Source organism: Lynx rufus, unplaced genomic scaffold (genome assembly GCF_022079265.1).
Source record: "Lynx rufus isolate CCGP_SWC_20201006 ecotype Redwood Valley unplaced genomic scaffold, mLynRuf1.p SCAF_23, whole genome shotgun sequence".
Taxonomy (NCBI): Eukaryota; Metazoa; Chordata; class Mammalia; order Carnivora; family Felidae; genus Lynx; species Lynx rufus.
In genome coordinates, this window is record NW_025814838.1 from 12,977,530 (window position 1) to 12,995,545 (window position 18,016).

The 18,016-nt window shown below is 42.8% G+C and overlaps 1 protein-coding gene across 1 annotated transcript in view; it reads left to right on the forward strand.

Moving 5' to 3' along the window:
* Nucleotides 1–18,016, forward strand: part of PARN (poly(A)-specific ribonuclease) — a 167,071-nt gene that overhangs the window by 138,312 nt on the left and 10,743 nt on the right. The window contains exon 23 of the mRNA XM_047087376.1: nt 17,539–17,732. Coding sequence (XP_046943332.1) covers nt 17,539–17,732 — 194 coding nt within the window. The remainder of the gene's footprint in view (nt 1–17,538; nt 17,733–18,016) is intronic.

The following is an 18,016-nucleotide window of genomic DNA, read 5'->3' on the forward strand; positions in this document are numbered from 1 at the left end:
GAATAGCGTCTTGCGCTCACACGACTTCTGATGACTGGAAACGTGTTCATGTCTCATAATGGCAGTGGTGTTTGAGAATTGGTGTTTTCTTTCCATATGCTTGGTGTTATTTATTTGATCAACCATAATTAAAAGTAATTACCTGTGTTTCTAATAATGTGTTACATTCCTCATACTTATCTTCATGTAAGAGTATGATTTTTTTTACATTTCAGTTTATTTTGAGAGAAAGAGAGAGAGACCATGAGTGGGGGGGAGGCAGAGAGAGAGGGGGAGAGAGAATCCCAAGCAGGCTCCCCACTGTCAGCACAATGCAAGGCTCTAAGTCCCCAACCCTGAGATCATGACCTGAACCGAAACCAAGAGTCAGATGCTTCATCAACTGAGCCATCCAGGTGCCCCGATTATAATTTTTTTTAATGGTGCTAACAATTGAAATTGCCCTCGGCAGGCTTAGATAGGGCAGGGAAGTACTTGTTTTTATATGTCTGTTAACTAAAGAAAAACACATTTCCTGTTTCATTTCCGCAGATCAGTGCAGTTAGGATTATTTCTGTATTTCTTGTAGTACTTATAGCTGAAATAAAATATGAAATGTGTAAATTGTGTAGATGAATTTCGAAGTGTAGACATTTTTCACGTTTTTCTGGCAGTTCTTTTTTTGACACTGTATGCTTTTAAAAAATTCTGGGGGCGCCTGGGTGGCTCAGTCGGTTGAGCGACCGACTTCGGCTCAGGTCTTGATCTCACAGTTCGTGAGTTCAGACCCCGCATTGGACTCTGTGCTGACGGCTCGGAGCCCGGAGCCCGCTTCGGATTCTGTGTCTCCCTCTCTCTCGCTGCCCCTCCCCCGCTCGCACTCTGTCTCTGCCTCTCAAAAATAAAGAAAACTAATAAAAATTTTTTTTTTTCAATTCTGCCAGTCCATCCTAAGTCAGCAGAAGCAACAGGAGGTTTGTGTTCATTTGGCGAAGGTCAGCTGTGAGGCCCAGCTATGGTTGCTGTGGCCCAGCACCACGTTGGTCTTTGTGCTCGTAGGCGCTTCCGGGTGTAAATGCCGTCCACAGAGTTGATGGGCTCCGCTTTGTCCGTTCAAGGATCCCCGAAGCACAGATTCCGTTTCGCTCAGTCGCGCTGCTGGTAGTGCAGACGGCACGTGGATGCTTGCCAGATGGGAGCGTTCACAGCCTCCCTTTTGTGCCCCTTTTCCCAAATGCAAAAGAACTAAAATTTGCTGTATATTTTCGTATCTTCAGTCCCAAAGTAGAACTAATCGTAGAGTCTAAGTGATGGCTAAATGGATGTTTACTGTGCGTTTCTTGAAACTTTTCTGTGCATGTGAAGTTTTCATACTGCTGGGGAAAAAAACGGAACCGTGTCTTGTGGAAGCCTCGTGTACATTTCCAACATGGTAGGGCGTTTGGGGAGGTTCTTGACGATCTGCAGGTTCCACGCACCCATGAATCGACAGGTGGCAGTTGACCGATGGCTTCACGCCCGCCGGGGAGGCTGCTGGACACCTGCCCTCCTCCCCCCTGCGGCCCGTACGACCTGCGCAGGCTGCTTGCGACTCCCTTCCGCTCCCCCTTCTCTCTGTCTCTGTCTCTCCTCCTTTCCTGATGGGTTGCGAGGGTTTGGACCCCCGGCTCTGAAGACTCACATCAGCATCATCTCCAAAAACATGCCCACCCATGCCCACCACACGACAGGGAGGGGACAGCGAAGGGACAGCGAAGGCACCGTCGTCCAGGTGTCTGCCACGTGCCAGGCACTGTAGCTTGGGCTCTTGTATTTCTTTTTCTTCCTTCGTCCTCATCATAGCCTATTCCTTAACTGAAGAGACTGAGACTCACCAAAGTACGGGAATTTGTCCGGAGTCCCCAAACCAGTAAATGACAGAACCCGGATCCGGGCCCTCATCGCTCTCATCCCAGATCCCATTTGTGCTCTTTCCAGAGTGTCTGCCCCCTCCTCATACACCCTTTTGTGATCCTTCTCTGCTCCCAGAAATGCCTTGTGAGATGCCGTCCAGGCCACCTGGGATCCTCGGGAATTCTCCGCCTTGGGGAAAAGCTACCGTTTATTTATACTGCGTTCCAGGACCTAACGTATGCCTGGTGGTCACTCAAAGAAAGGTTTAAGTAACTGAATGAACAAGAGAATTCGTAACACCCTGGGAACATACCTTCTAACCTAGCGTCGTATTGGGGAAAGGTCCTGAAGACTACTTTTTCCCTTTTTTCTTTTTTTGAGGGAGAACACGCATGCCTGTATGTGCAGGGGTAGGAGGGGGAGGGGCAGTCGGAGAGGGAAAGCGAGTCTTAAGCATACTCCTTGCCCGGCACGGAGCCCAATGAGGGGCTCGATCTCACCACCATGAATCACGATCTGGGCCAAAATCAAGAATCGGCCGCTTACCTGACTGAGCCACCCAGACGCCCCTGCTTTTTCCTTTTTGAAAAATATAGATCATACTAGGAATGCTTTCTTTGCTAAAAACAAGGCTGAAAGGAATGACATTCTTTTATAATTATACCATAATCCACTTTATTTTATCGTCTTGTTGTTTAGACTGAAAGAGCCATATGAAGGTGGGTGTAGATTGACCGGATCCTTGGAATATCAGCTCTGCAGAAGATTGTTCACGTGTGCCTTATCATAATGTTTTAAGGGAACATAAAAGGCAGTTAATCTCATGCTACAGAAATCAGTGTTCAGGCCACCGTTTTCTGAGTATCCCATCAGTTGTCCTCGATTTGGTAAAAGAATCAGGGAATTCTTGGGAACAACCATGAGGTCGTCATCTTAGATGAATGGTTGTAAATTCTTGGAAGGGATTTGATTCTAGCGTGCTGCAGTCACAAATTACTCCAGAAGGGTCTTCAAAAACCGAACCAGGATGCAAGAAGCGTGTGGTTTCCTGATGTCAGAACAGCTTCCGGGAGGTCCTCTGTTCCGAAGGAGCAGAAATGATGTTGTCTTGTCCTGGTAAAGCCATTATACCCTGTTGATTCATCAAGTCAGATCGGTAGTGCTAATGAAGTCATCGCAGCATTAATTTGGTTAAATATGTGATGTGAATGTCCGTTCAGAATGGCGGAATTGATGGCTGTAGTGAAACTACTAGACTTTGGAGTGGCATTTTCCATGTGGTCAGTAGCTCTCTCTCTTTCTCTCTCTCTCTTTTTTTTACTATCTTTCGTCACCAGTGTCTCCCTCTCCGTTAGTTGAGATCATTTTGGCTGCAGTAAGCGTGAGTGCCCATCCAGGGAGGAAGAGTTGGATCCTTCATGAATATGATATCCCACCTACCTACTTTCTTCTTCATCATTTGTGGAACAGTTTTCTTCCAAATTTGAGCCTGATGCTCACTTGACATGGTTTTTTTTTTTTCCTTCTCAGGTTGGATTTGGTGGGTTTATAAGAAAAACTGGGGCACTGGGGTGGCTCTTTCAGTTAAGCGTCCAACTCTTGGTTTCTGCTCAGGTATGATTTCATGATTTGTGAGCTCGAGCCCCACATCCACACAGAGCCTGCTTAGGATTCTCTCTTTCCCTCTCTCTCTTCCCCTCCCCTGCTCTCTCTCTCAAGATAAATAAACTTTTAAAAAGTCAAGAGAAAAAACACCAGTTTCCAAGGAGATGGGATGTCTTAAAAAATATATAGGAATATGATCCTGATGCTTTGAATTTCATTGTTGTTTGGGTAACTGGTTTTAATTTTTTTCTTAAGAGTCGTTTCTACTTGCAAATGCTCATAACTATGCAATCCTGTGTTACCACACTAATTCTGACGGATGGAAGTGTAGACTGAAGACTAGTCTACGTTGTAGGACATTTGCGAAGAAATGAGATAGATTCTTTGAAGGACTCGGTCGCACCTGTAACTGTGTGAGCAGAAGTTTTACTTGATCACACTGTACGCTCATGGAGCCGGAAGATGCTTGAAGGTGATCTCGTCCGCTCTCCCTGGAGTTAGAGAGCAGAACTGGAGGCTCTGAAAAGCGGTGTCTTATTCGAAGTCTCAAAGGCAGTGGGTGTAGGAGAGCTGAGCATGCCCGTTTAACATGGACAAGTAAGGACCTACTACTGGTATGAAGGTTTTTCACGACGCCAAGTGCATCTTTGGGAAGTCTTGGCTTTTTTTTCTTTCTGAATGTTTTCAGCGAAATACACGAACATTGTTTTTTAAAGCCAAGTAATAGAAAAATTTTATAATTAAAAGCAGCTGTCCCTGATGCCCTCCTCCTTTCCCTGAGGGCCAACCGCTCTCCACTCTTTTCTTTTGATACTTACTTTTTTCAAGTAATGCAATTATTGCTGTGTCTGAGTTTTTCTGTTTATCCCTTGACTTAGAAAAATGGTAGGATTGTCCAGTCATTTTTATGGTCCTAATAGTATGTGGAAAGACTGCCCGTAGTGGTTAAAGTTTTCCCGCCTCCCTGCATTGTCTGTTTCCTCAGAGTTGATTCTCTCTTTATGCTGGTCTGCTCTGGGTTTTGACTCTTGTGTTGAAGATTTTCTTCAAATATCTGACTCCTTTGGTTTCTTTAAGAATAAACTGAAAAGAGATAAGAAGCTGTGGGTGTGGAGGCTAATGTCATTGGTGTCTTTTCTCTGTGGAGCGATGAGGTGAGAAGCTGGCTTTGCAATTACATGTGTTTTCCCCGAGGCTTCCGATTTTCTTTACGGCTTGTGCTTTTTGTGATCTACTTAAGCAACCCTCGCCCAAACCAGAGTCAGGAAGACTTTCTTATTTTTTTTTCTGTAAATTTTGACAGTTTTTGGCTTTATGTATAGGTACGCGATCTATTTCGAGTTGATTTTTCTGTGTGGTGTAAGACACGGGCACAAGTTCGTTTTTTGCACATAGGTGTCCATTTGTCTTGGCAACACTGCCCTATGTTGAATTACTTTGACTTCTTTGTCAAAAGGTGTCTATATGTCCATCCTTTTACCAGCACCACACTGTCTTGATGACGACAGGTTTACAGGGAGTCTTAAAATCAGATAGTAAATCCTTCATCCTTGTTCTTCACTTTTCCACATAAAGTTTAGGGTCATTTTGTTGACTTCTCCTAAAAGCCTGCTAGGTGGGGTGCCTGGGTGGCTCGTTTAGTTGAGCATCCCAACTCTTGACTTCGGCTCGGGTCACCATCTCATAGTTGGTGAGTTCGAGCCCCACGTCGGGCTCTGCACTGGACATTGTGGAGCCTGCTTGGGATGCTCTCTCTCCCTCTCTCTCTGCCTCTCCCCCACTTGCGAGCACGTGTGCTCTCTCTCTCTCTCTCTCTCTCTCCCTCCCTCCCTCCCTCCCTCCCTCTCCCTCTCTCAAAAAATAAACTTAAAAAAAGCCTGCTAGATCTCTGATTGGGGTTATGTTGCATCTATAGATCATTTTAGAGAGAATTCACATCTTAACTGTATTGAGCCTTCCAACTCATGAACGTGGTGTATCTTTTCACCTGTTGAGGTTTTCTTTGATTTTTCTCATCAGTTTATTATAGTTTTCACCATACAGATTTTACATATGCTTTATTACAGTTGTCCCTAAGTATTTTGCTTTTTGATGCTATTGTAAGTCATGTATTTTCAAGTTCTGATTCCATTCATTCATTTATAATATAAAGAAATACAGTTGATTTGTATATCTTGACCATGTATTGTTGAACCTCACTAAATTCACTTCTTAGTTCTAATAACTTTTTTTTTAGTTCTAATAACTTTTTATAGAGTATTTGATATTTTCTGTTTAGACAACCATGTCTGTAAGTAAAGGCAACTGTATTTTTCCCTGCCCAATGGGCCATATACATTTTTCTTTAAAAAAAATTTTTTTTTAATGTTTTTATTTATTTTTGAAGGAGAGACAGAGCGTGAGCAGGGGAGGAGCAGAGAGAGAGAGAGGGAGACATAGAATTTGAAGCAGGCTCCAGGCTCTAAGCTGTCAGCATAGAGCCTGATGCGGGGCTCAAACTCACAAACTGTGAGATCATGACCTGAGCTGAAGTCAGACACTTAATCGACTGAGCCACCCAGGCGCCCCTAAATTTTTCTTTTTTTAAAAAAAATTTTTAACGTTTTGTTTTAGTTTTTGGAGAGACAGAACAGAGCGTGAGCAGGGAAGGGGCAGAGAGAGAGGGAGACACAGAATCTGAAGCAGGCTCCAGGCTCAACGCTGTTAGCACAGAGACCGACACAGGGCTCGAACTCACCAACTGCAAGATCATGACTTGAGCCAGAGTTAGACACTCAACCGACTGAGCCACCCAGGCGCCCCATATATAAATTTTATCTCTTTCTCTTGTCTTATTGCACTGTCTAGGGCCTCTAGCACACTGTTAAGTAGAAATAGTGACAGCCAGCCTTGGCGTCTTATCCCTGATCTTAGGACAAAAGCATTCAACATTGTGGCATTAGCTGTAAGCATTCAGGTATTTTTAGATGTTGATTTTCTGATTTGTACCTCAGGGGAAGTGAGCCTGACTGTTGGTGCTCTGAGTACTGATTGGCAGGAGGGAGCTGGGGGCCTCCCTTCTCAGGATGTGGGGGATGATCCTTCCCCTGTTCATCGCTCCTTATTGTCCTACTCAATCCCACTCTGCACTTCTGGGCTTAGTGCCTCTGGGAGAAAGCAAACCCCTGTCCCACTCCTCTTGGCCTGGGGGTATGCTGGTCCCCGGCTTCCCTGGGACAGGGTCGGGGATCCTAGGACGGCCTTTCCCGTCTTGTCACCTCCTTGTTTTAGGAATCTGGTGCCTCTTATTTGCCGAGACTTCGCAGGGCTCTGTTGAGAGTGAATCAGCTTTTTATACAACACTTAGATTTCTGTTTCCTCCTCTGTGCAAAGTTCTTTGGCACTCTTCTTTCTCCTGTCGTCTCCAAAGAGTGTCTCCAAAGTGAGCTGACATCCTGTCCTCTGATGCTGCCTCTCCTGTTCTCTGTGCCTTGGTCAAGTTATTTATATCTCTCTACAGATAAATATGTGTGTCCAACTGGTCGTGTTTAACTTCCTGGAAATTTTTAAAAAGCTGTTTATTTTCTGCAACAGTTGGACTTTTGGTATAGGGGGAGTTGTTTTGATTTGCTCACATTACTGATTTGATTAGTAAATCCATTCATCAGAGACAAAAGTAAACTTTAGTGCGAAAGTAAATTTCATCCCAGCCTCTGAAAATTTCACATGTTTGTTCTGAATTTGGCTTCAACTAATTCTGTGTTGAGTATAAATTCCTTATCTAGGAATTATCATTAATTTCTCTGTGCATCATCAGTTAATTTTTTCTGTGTTGAATTAAAGTGAGTTAGCAGTACGGGATTATTTAGCCAAGTTCAAACCACGTTGAATGCCATTGATTCTTTGCGACCAGAACCAATTTTTCACTTATTTAGGCCAATCTCCTATTTAACTATGAACTTGATACCTAGGACTGAGCCACATACTCACACAATATATTCATATATTCTCTTTCTTTTCCCTGCTTCCCCCATATGAGGGAGGAATAATGCTTCTCTCATTCCTTAAGAGATATCCCTTAATCCTGGGTAGCTAACATACAGACATACCTTATTTGATTTTAATTTTGCTTTTCAAACTGAAATTCTTTGTTAGAAATGAGAGTCACAGTTCATCAGCTGTGTCCAAGGGATTGCCTTCTGAATGGAGCGTAGCCTAGTAAACATCCTCCCCTGGCCACCCAGATCATGCCCACAAACACAGAGACACTCATGCTCGTGGAATTTGAATTCAGCATGAGAATTTGTGAGAACAATAAAAATGCATTTTCTAGCTCCCACTTCCGCAGATTTTTCCAGTTCATTTTGCTTTGTGAGGTAGTTTGCTCAGAGGGAGATTAGATTCCTTCTTTCCGTTAGGTATATCTCATAGGGAATGTGTTTTTATCCAGACAGATAGGGAAAGTTGACTATATACTGGAATGTAAACCTTGTTAACGTCATATATAATTGAGGATGAAATGAGCAATTTGTTGTTTGTCACTTGCCTTCTTGCTCTTACAGGGGAAGCATTCACTTCATTTATTCCATCCCTTCAGCAAACCTTGACTGCAGAGGGCTGACTGATGGCCCCGACCCAGGTACTGAGAGGCCCCTGGCCATCAAGGATTGTGAGAACCTGTTCTCACGGAACTTAAAACGAAAAATGGCTGTTTTATCCAGCAGCATGAACCTCCCAGCCAACTGAAGGACTTATCCTCTGTCTTTAAGACTTACTATAAAGCTACAGATATAATAACAGTGTGGTGCTGGCATACGGAACGACGAATAGATGATGAAACAGAATAGAGTGTCCAGAAACACAACCACACATTTATGGTCTGTTGAGTTCCAGCAGCGTTTCCATGCAGGAATCTCTTCCTGACATTTCTAGGGACTTTTTTTTTTTAATTTAAATTTAAATTTTATTTTAGAGAGAGTGTGCACAAGTGGGGGAGAGGGACAGAGGGAGAGAAGGGGATAGAGGGAGAGAGAGGGAGAGGGAGAGAATCTTAAGCAGTCTCCATGCTTAGCACAGAGCCTGATGTGGGGTTCAATCCCATGACTAGAGGATCATGACCTAAGCTGAAATAAAGAGTTGGATGCTCAACCGACTGAGCTAACCAGGCACCCTCTAGGGACATTTTATGTTACTCCAAGTTGTGAGAAAAATCAGTCAACTAATCAGGATAAAGGAAGAAAATCTGTGGGCCTTAAAGTTTAATGATCAACATAGGTATTACTAGTTCAAAGGAATCCACTCACATGAAGTTGAAAGCAAGAGTGGAATCAGTGTCAAAGGTTAAGGTCAGCATTTCAGAGACCAGCACAGGAGCGTACAGAGCAGAAGGGGCCACGGTCACATCCGTCATTCCCATTCGTCACTGCCACCATGTTGTAAGTGTATGGTCGTAGCCTTGGCTGTTGCTAACAGTGAGTCATTTTTATAAATAAAAACATATTAATGAGTTTACTCACATCAGTACACTTTATAAAAATCCTGCAAATCTTGTTCCAAGAAATAGTAAGTTTTGGAAGCAGTCTTTAAATTGGCAGTTCTGAAACATGTTTCTCTGTAATAGCTCTATTGACCTTGCCAGGATACCCAAATGTTATGTCATCCTAATGGAATCCAGTAGCGTTCTAGTGTTTGAATATTTGCTGTAAGGCTACAGTTCTTTGTAATTACCTTTACGGAAGAAATGCAAAGGCAAGATGTAAATAGCATCGTGGAATACTTTGATGTGCAATCAGCTCATCCCAAATCTGAATTAGGCCAAGCAATATCAAAACCAAAATCAAGGCAAGCAGACAAAATGTTTTCATCCCTCAAAGAGGAAATGAGCTTACATGAAGCAATATGTAATCTTAACAACCAGCTTGTATTTGCTTTGGACACACTCAGAACAATTTGACCAACTTCAGCACAACATGAAAGAAACTTTTCTGCATCTGGATTATTTGTCATAAGACAAATAGTAGCAATTAGTAGTTATGTATTTTAAAATCTTATTTAAGAATAACTTTTAAATATTAAATATTTGTGACATTTTTTAGTTAAAAAATTTTTTTAATGTTTATTTACTTTTGAGAGAGAGAGGGAGAGAGAGAGAGAGACACAGAGTGTGAATGGGGGATGGGTAGAGAGAGAGGGAGACACAGAATCTGAAGCAGGCTCCAGGCTCAGAGCTGTCAGCACAGAGCCCGATGCGGGGTTCAAACCCGTGGACTATGAGATCATGACCTGAGCTGAAGTCGGATGCTTAACCGACTGAGCCACCCAGGCGCTCCATTTTTTAGTTTTTAAATGATGTTTATTGGGCATCCATTCAGTGCTAGTGTTTTATCCTTTTAATGTTTTCTGTTACCAAATATCTATATCAGGTAGAGATTATTTTTACATGTTATGGAAATACATAATTTTGTCACACTATATAGTTTGTAATCATAATAACCATACATTTATTATTATATCTTATTTTACTGAACTGACCCCTGAAACTTTAAATATAACCCTGTCACAAAAAGGTGATTCATTATTTACGATTATAACTATTATTTAAAAACATGTAGTAAAGTGCTATGAAAAGTATAGAATAATTTGTTATTCAGGAATTCTGACTTCTTGTTCTCAAACTCTCAAGATTAACAACTGTCAGGAAGTTGGAAAAATTTGACATTCCTGACAAAGGTGCTGATAATCCAGGAGGCAGAGTTAGGTTTGTCAACAAATAGTTGTGAAACAATTGTGTAGTGGTATGCAAAAATTGAACTTCTCTTAAATCACACCATATACATGGTTAACTTGAAATGCTCATAGACCTAAATTTAAGAATTAAAACTATAACACTTCTAGAAGAAAAGATGGAAAAAGTATTAGTGACCTTTTGCTCTTAGTCTGAATTGTGGCACCTGCACCCCCAAGTTCATGTGTTGAATCCCTAACTCCCAATGTGATGGTATTAGAAGATGGGGCCTTTGGAAGGTGGTTAAAGTTAGATAGGGTCATGAGGGTGGATCCTCATGGTGGAATTAGTGCCCTTGTAAGAAGAGGAAGATGGAGAGAGCTGGCTCTGTCTTCCCAACAACAAAACACTGCCAAAAGAAAGAAGATCTTCATAAATGAAAAGATACCACCTGTTCATGGATTGAAAACTTGATATTGTAAAGATGTCAGTACCAGCCAGACTGATCTATGGATTCAGTGCAATCCCTATCAAAATCCCAATGACATTTTTTGCAGACATAGAAAAGTCCATCCTGAAATTTATATATATTCTCAAGGAATCCCAAATAGCCAAAACAATCTTGAGAAAGAAGGACAAATTTGGAGGACTAACACTTTCTGATTTTAAGACTTACTGCACAACTACAATAACCAAAACAGTGTGGTATGGGCCTGAAGACAGACACAGAGAGCAATGGAATAGAATAAAGAGCCCAGAAATAAACCTTCCCATATACAGTCAAATCATTTTTGATGTAATAATGCCAAGACCATTTTGTGCAGAAAGGACAGACTTTTTGGTAAGTGGTGTTGGGTAAACTGGATATCCAAATGGTAAAGAATGAAGTTGGACCCTTACCTTACACCATACACAGAATGAACTCCTATCTCCGATAATGGATCAATATCTAGCATTTACAGGGAACTAAAACTCAACAGAAACCAACCTGATTCAAAAACAGGCAAAGATCTTGCATAGATGTATCTCTAAAGAAGATATACAAATGGCCGATAAGCTCATGAAAAGATTCTCGACATCACTAATCATTAGGGAAATGTAAATGGAAACCACAGTGAGATACCACCTTATGCCCATTAGGATCACTACCGTAAAAAACAAACAAACAAACAAACAAACAAACAAACAAACACAGCAAACCAGAAAAGAACAAGTGTTAAAGAAGATGTGGAGAATTTGGAGCCTTATGCACTGTTTGTGGGAATGTTGCTGTGAAAACAGTATGATGGTTCCTTCAAAACTAAAAACAAACTTAACTGTCTGATCCAACAATTCCATGTCTTGGTATATGCCCAAAGGAATTGAAAGCAAGGTCTTTGTACACCCTGGTTCAAATTAGTATTTTTCACAGCTAAAATACGGAAGCATCCCAGGTGTCCATTGACAAATGAATGGGTAAGCACACATTGGAATAGTATTCACCCTTAAAAGGAAAAGATGTTCTAACACCAGCTACAACATGGATGAACGTTGCGTGACATCGTGCTAAGTGAAATAAGCCAGTCACAGAAGGACAAATACTACACGATTCCACTTCTATGAGATACCTGTTAGAGTAGTCAAAATCAAAGGGGCAGAAAGAATGGTGGTTGCCAGGGGTTGGGAAGAAGGGAGAACAGGGAGTGACTGTTTCATGGGTACAGAGTTTCAGTTTTGCAAACTGAGAATACGGGAAATGGATGGTGATGGTGGTTTCACAACATTACAAATGTACTTAATAGCACTGAACTATACACTTAAAGTGGTTAACATGGTGAATTTAATGGTGTGTGTATTTTACCATGACTTAAAAAAAAAATCCAGAAAAGCCTTTCCACAAGTGTTCACGGTATTATTATTTATAACAGCGAAATGTAGGAGGCAGCCCAAATGTCCGTCAGCTGGCACACGAATTGTGGTATGGCCATACTGTGAAATAACGCTCAGTAATAGAAGGAATAAAATGCCAGTACTTGCAGCCGCATGGCTGGTTCTCGGGGTATTGTGTTAAGTGAAAGAGTCAAACACAAAAGACCAAAGACTGTGTGATTTCACGTATACCAACTTCTAGAAAAGGCGAAACTATAAGGGATTGCAGGCAGATCAGAGAATTCGGGGCAGAGTGGCCCAAGGAATCTTTTTAGAGAAAGGGAACTCTTCTCTTTTTGTTGCCTTTGTCCTTACATAGTTGTACACACAGTTCCAAAAATTAACCAAACTGTACCCCTAAAACGAGTGAATTTCATTGCATGTAAATAATAGCACAGTTACCGACCTCAGGAATTTAACATTGATATAATATTTTAATATACTGTTCATATCCAAGTTGTATTATTTGATCTAGCATTATCTGTATCACTTTCCCCCGTCCGTTAGAAGACCCAGTCTGTGAGAATGTCTAACATCTCCTTTTCGGTGGCTCTCTGGTCTCTTTTATGACAGTGACACTGTTGAGGAACACCAGCACCTCCCCTCAGCACCCTTTTTCAGTAAAATGGTTTTCATTTGGGTCTGTCTGATGTTTCATCATGGTTACATTTCTGTCACACTGTCCTGACCGGAATAGTACATAAGTGATGCTGTGCCTTTGTGACGGTATCACTGTGTTGGGAGACACTTTCAGACCATGAAGATATCCTCCTCTTCATGAAAACATCTCCCCAGATGGGGTGCTTAGGTGGCTCGGTTGGTTAAACGTCTCACTCTTAGTTTCAGCTCAGGTCACGATTGGGGTTTGTGAGTTTGAGCCCCGCGTTGCGCTCTGTGCAGACAGCGTGAAGCCTGCTTGGGTTGGGATCCTCTCCCTCTCTCCACTGCACGTGTGCGCTCTCTCTCTCTCTCTCTCAAAATAAATAAACTTAAAAAAATAATAATTAAAAAAAAATCTCCTCAGGTGTAGCAGCTACCGATGATATTTGCCTCAACCATCCTTCGTGTGATGGTTGCAGAAGGGTCACCTGGGAACTCCATTTGTCTTCCGCCATTACCATTTCATAGTTACTACTCAACTAGAAGAGCTCTCCCTTCTCCCTCCCCCCTACCCCGTATTATGTATTCTCTAAACCCATGGATTTCTATGTTTTCAACAGTTTAGAATTTGTTATTGCCTTTTAATTATTTTGGTGCTTAAATATCTGGCCAGTGAAAGCCCTCTCCACCTGGTCCTTAGGTCCCGTGGCATACACGCCTCATCATCTCTTGAGCAGTTTCCTCCTTTGTGGTAATATTGTGGGATGTTCCAGGCTCATTCTGTGCCTCCTTTAGGCCACCTGTGGAATGGGCCAGTTCTTCGAGAAGCCCTGGTTTTTTTTTCAGGTTATGGTATTAGAAGTTAAGATATGGACACTAGATGTGCTCCTTGCTCCTAGGCCCTTCCAGTGGATAGCGCATGGATATACACACGTGCACACCCACATAGTGGTGCGCACACACGCACGTGTGTGGATGCGCACATGTAACATACTTGTTTTAAAAACCGTTCCACTCCATCCCCATGGGGCTCTTCCTTGTCTTCCCCCATTCTAGTATTTTTATGTCTGGCTTCCAGCAACATCAGCTCATTCAGATTCACTCAGTGCCGTAATGCATCTAAGTATTTTCGGAATGGTTTCACTCACTGAACAGCAGAAGATGCAAAACTCCTTAAGGGTTCTTCCCCACACCCCACTCCAGATGGGGAGTACTGGGTTCATAAGTTGCGTTTTTTCACCTTCCTTACTAGAAATCCTTCCCTATCAGTTCTCTGAGATCTTCATTGTTTCTTACAATTGCTCCGAACTTCATTGATTATGTGTACACAGTTTACGTAACCAGTTTCCCATGCTTAGACATTTTGGCCGTATTTCCTAATTACAAATAAAGCTGCAGTGGGGCACCTGGGTGGCTCAGTCGGTTAAGCGCCTGACTTCAGCTCAGGTCATGATCTCAGGGTTCAAGGGTTTGAGCCCCACGTCGGGCTCTGTGCTGACAGCTCGGAGCCTAGAGCCTGCTTCAGATTCTGTGTCTCCCTCTTTCTCTGCCCCTCCCCTGCTCACATTCTGTCTCTTCTCTCAAAAATAAGTAAACATTTTTAAAAAGTTTAAAAAAAAACAAACAAACCGTAAGCTGCAACGAATCCCCCGTGCCTACATATTTTTGCAATGTTGGAGGTGTGCCTTCCAGATTCCTAGAAGTGGGATGTGGGCTCAAAGAGTAAATGAATACATAGTTTTGTTAGATGTTGCCACCTTTCCCTCCATAACAGTGAATTCATAGCTTTGCCCATTTTTCTGTAGGATTTTTTATCCTTTTTTCTCTTCAGTTTGAGAGTTATTTGTATATCAGGGACATTAACCTTTCATCTGTGATGTATGTCACAGATATTTTTTCTTGGTTCCTCATTTGCCTTTTGATTTTGCTCATCTCATTTATTGCCATGCAAAAGGTTTTTATGAGGTCAAACTTATAAATTTTTTATTGCATCTGGATTGTGAGTCATAGTGAGAAAGCCTTTTTGTATACCCAGAATTCACCCATGTTTTGTTGTGGTACTAGAGAGTTTCTTTTTCTTTTTCTTTTTTTTTTTTTTTTTTTTTTTAACTTAGAGAGACAGAGAGCAAGCGGGGGAGAGAGAGGGAGAGGAAGAGAGGGAGAGAGAATCAAGCAGGCCCCATGCTCAGTGCAGAACCTGATGCGGGGCTTGATCCCACGATCCTGGGATTGTGACCTCGGCCAAAATCAAGAGTCGGACACTCAGAGCACCTGGGTGGCTCAGTCACTTAAGCTTCCGACTTCAGCTCAGGTCATGATCTCACGGTTTATGAGTTCCAGCCCTGTATCAGGCTCTGTGCTGACAGCCAAGAACCTGGAGCCTGCTTCAGATTCTGTGTCTCCCTCTCTCTCTCCTCCTTCCCTGTTCATACTCTGTCTCTCTCTTTCTCTCAAAAATAACATAAAAAAAAAAAAGTCGGACTCTCAACCAACTGAGCCACCCAGGCGCCCCTAGATAATTTCATTTTTTACACTTAGATATCTGATCCATTTGGTGTTTATTCTTTTGTACCAAGTGAAGAATGGGTCTGATGCATCCTTTTTCAGCTGTTCCAACCCTGGAAAAGTGTTGAAATGTTCATCTTTGGCCCAGTAGTTTGAGATACTACCTTTATCATACTCTAGATTTCTATTATGCAGTTGGGGCTATTTCTAGACTTTGTATTTCTCAAAGTCCCAGCTGAGTTTTCATTAAACATTTATGTCTCAGAGGCTACCAGGTTCCAGGATTTACAGTACAGAGGAATTTTTTGGCCCCTTCCCCTTTTGTGGTAGAAAAGCAGGTCCTTATTGTTTTTTAACACTTTTTGAATTTTCTGAATGTTCAGAAACCGGCCAAAATTATTTTTGTCTTTAAGAAAACTTTTGTTTATTTATTTTTGAGAGAGAGAGAAAGAGAAAGAGCGAGTGAGCAGGGGAGGGGCAGAGAGAGAGAGAGGGAGACACAGAGTCCAAAGCAGGGTCTAGGCTCTGGACTGTTAGCACAGAGCCCGACGCAGGGCCTGAACTCATGAACTGCAAGATTATGACCTGAGCTGAAGTTGGACGCTTAACCTAAGACTGAGTCACCCATGTGCCCCTTTAAGAAAACTTTTAAAAGATATTATCAGGGTTTTTTTTAAGTTCATTTACTTTGGGGTGCCTGGGTGGCTCAGTCAGTTGAGCGTCCAACTTTGACTCAGGTCATGGTCTCGCGGTTCGTGGGTTCGAGCCCCACGTCAGGCTTTGTGCTGACAGCTCAGAGCCTGGAGCCTGCTTCGGATTCTGTGTCTCCCTCTCTCTCTCTCCCCCTCCCCTGCTCATGCTCTATCTCTCTCTGTCTCCCAAAAATAAATAAATGTTAAAAAAAACTTTTTTAAGTTCATTTATTTTGAGAGAGAGAGAGGGAGAGAGCAGGAGCAAGGGAGGGGCAGAGAGAAAGAGAGAGAATCTCAAGTAGGCTCCATGTTGTCAGCACAGAGCCCCACACGGGGTGTGAACTCACAAACCATGAGATCATGACCTGAGCCGAAATCAGGAGTCCGTCACTTAACTGACTGAGCCACCCAGGCGCCCAAGGTATTACCGGTTTTTAAACCGTAAACTTCAGCATGAATTTTTAATAACCTCCCAAAATATTACCATTGGAATACCCCCTTAATATCCCTTCCATAAAAGAGGTGTTTCAGAAAAGTGCATGTAACGTATGTGAAAAAGAGGACACGTGTGAAAAAGGGGCCAGCTAGTCTTTCGAGGCCGTGTGCTCTGAGCTCTGTTCTGCCTCGTGTGGCTTCTAAGAACCACCAGGGAAGCAGTTTATTCCTCTCTTTCACGTGAGCGAACGAGTATAAAGTACAGAGCAGCTGTGAGTGCAGGAGTAACATGGAGGAACTGGAATAATCGGCTGGCCAGTGTTGTTTTTGTATGCAGCGTTTTAAGTATTCACTTCCTAGAAAAGGCTTGAATAGGGGTATGTACGCATTTGCTCTCTGCCTTCCCGCCCCCTCCCTGTTCCCGAATGGCCTCCCTCAAGTGGAATGAGTTGATTCTTAAATGTTTCTCATAACTTGGGGGCTCTAATAAAAAAAAGATCTATTTATAAGACCCATTTAGAGGAGACAGGACTCACATCGGCCATGCGGTCTCTGTTTTTATCAAGTTATATTTCAGGGAACATATTTTCTCAAGGAGAAATCAGGACATGTAATTTGATTTAATTCAACATGTCACATCCTATAAAGCTTTAAAAGAGAAGCCAGGTTTAATTATAAATTTGACAAGTCACTGCTTTGGAATAGAAGAGAATCTGTGAAGGTGGGCTCTGCCCTGTAAGTGTATTCAGATGACGAGCAACGTGACAGCTGACACACTCAAGAAGTGCCCTGTTGTCCCGCGTGTCCGTGAGGCAGTCATGAAGGGAGCAGGGCTGTCTTCCAATGTGGCGCAACGACGACTCTTATCTTGTCATCTCAGCTCTACTCTTCTGTTCTGCTCTTCTCCTGCCAAACAGAGACCAGGAACTTTCTTTAAAAAATGTTGTCCTTTGAAGCACTCAGAGCCGCTTAGATTCGTACGCATAGGGACACAAGCGTAACGTAGAACGTGCTCCTGGATAACCTTGACTTGTCATGGGGAAACCTTTGGATTTCAGTTCGCATTAAGGTCTTTAACTCGTACTTGTAGGTGGCAGCCACCCATGTTGTTGACTGCTAGTGAAGTGGTAATGGACTTAAGAGTATTAAGACACGTTATAGGCTCGTCTTCCTGATAGTCTCCACACCTTTCATGTCGTCCCTCTGTGTGCCTTTCAGTCTTACCTCGACCAGCACGGTAGGAAAGAGAAATCTGAGCCCCAGCCCAGCAGAAGCTGACTTGGAGACCAGAATATCAGGGGAGATTTCTGACACTGAGCTGGAGCAGACAGAGTCCTGTGCAGAATCCCTCTCCGAGGGAAGGAAAAAGGCCAAGAAATTAAAAAGGATGAAGAAGGAGCTTTCGCCAGCAGGTTTGTATAAGGTCTTACTCAAGTTCTGGAGGTGTGTACTCTTTAACGCTCTAGAAACTCATATTTTGGGGAGAAATGATAGCAGGGCTTTGGTCGGTGGCAAAGCCGTGTGCAGTAGTCTCCCCTTGTCCACGATTTGCTTCCCGCGGCTTCAGTGACCCACGGTCCACCAAGGTCCAGAAGCACATGATCCTTGTCAGAAGGTCAGATGTATCGTCCGAAGGTCCACGGTCGCCTAATGCTAGGTCACGGTGCCTACGTCAGTCAGCTCACTTCCGTCTCGT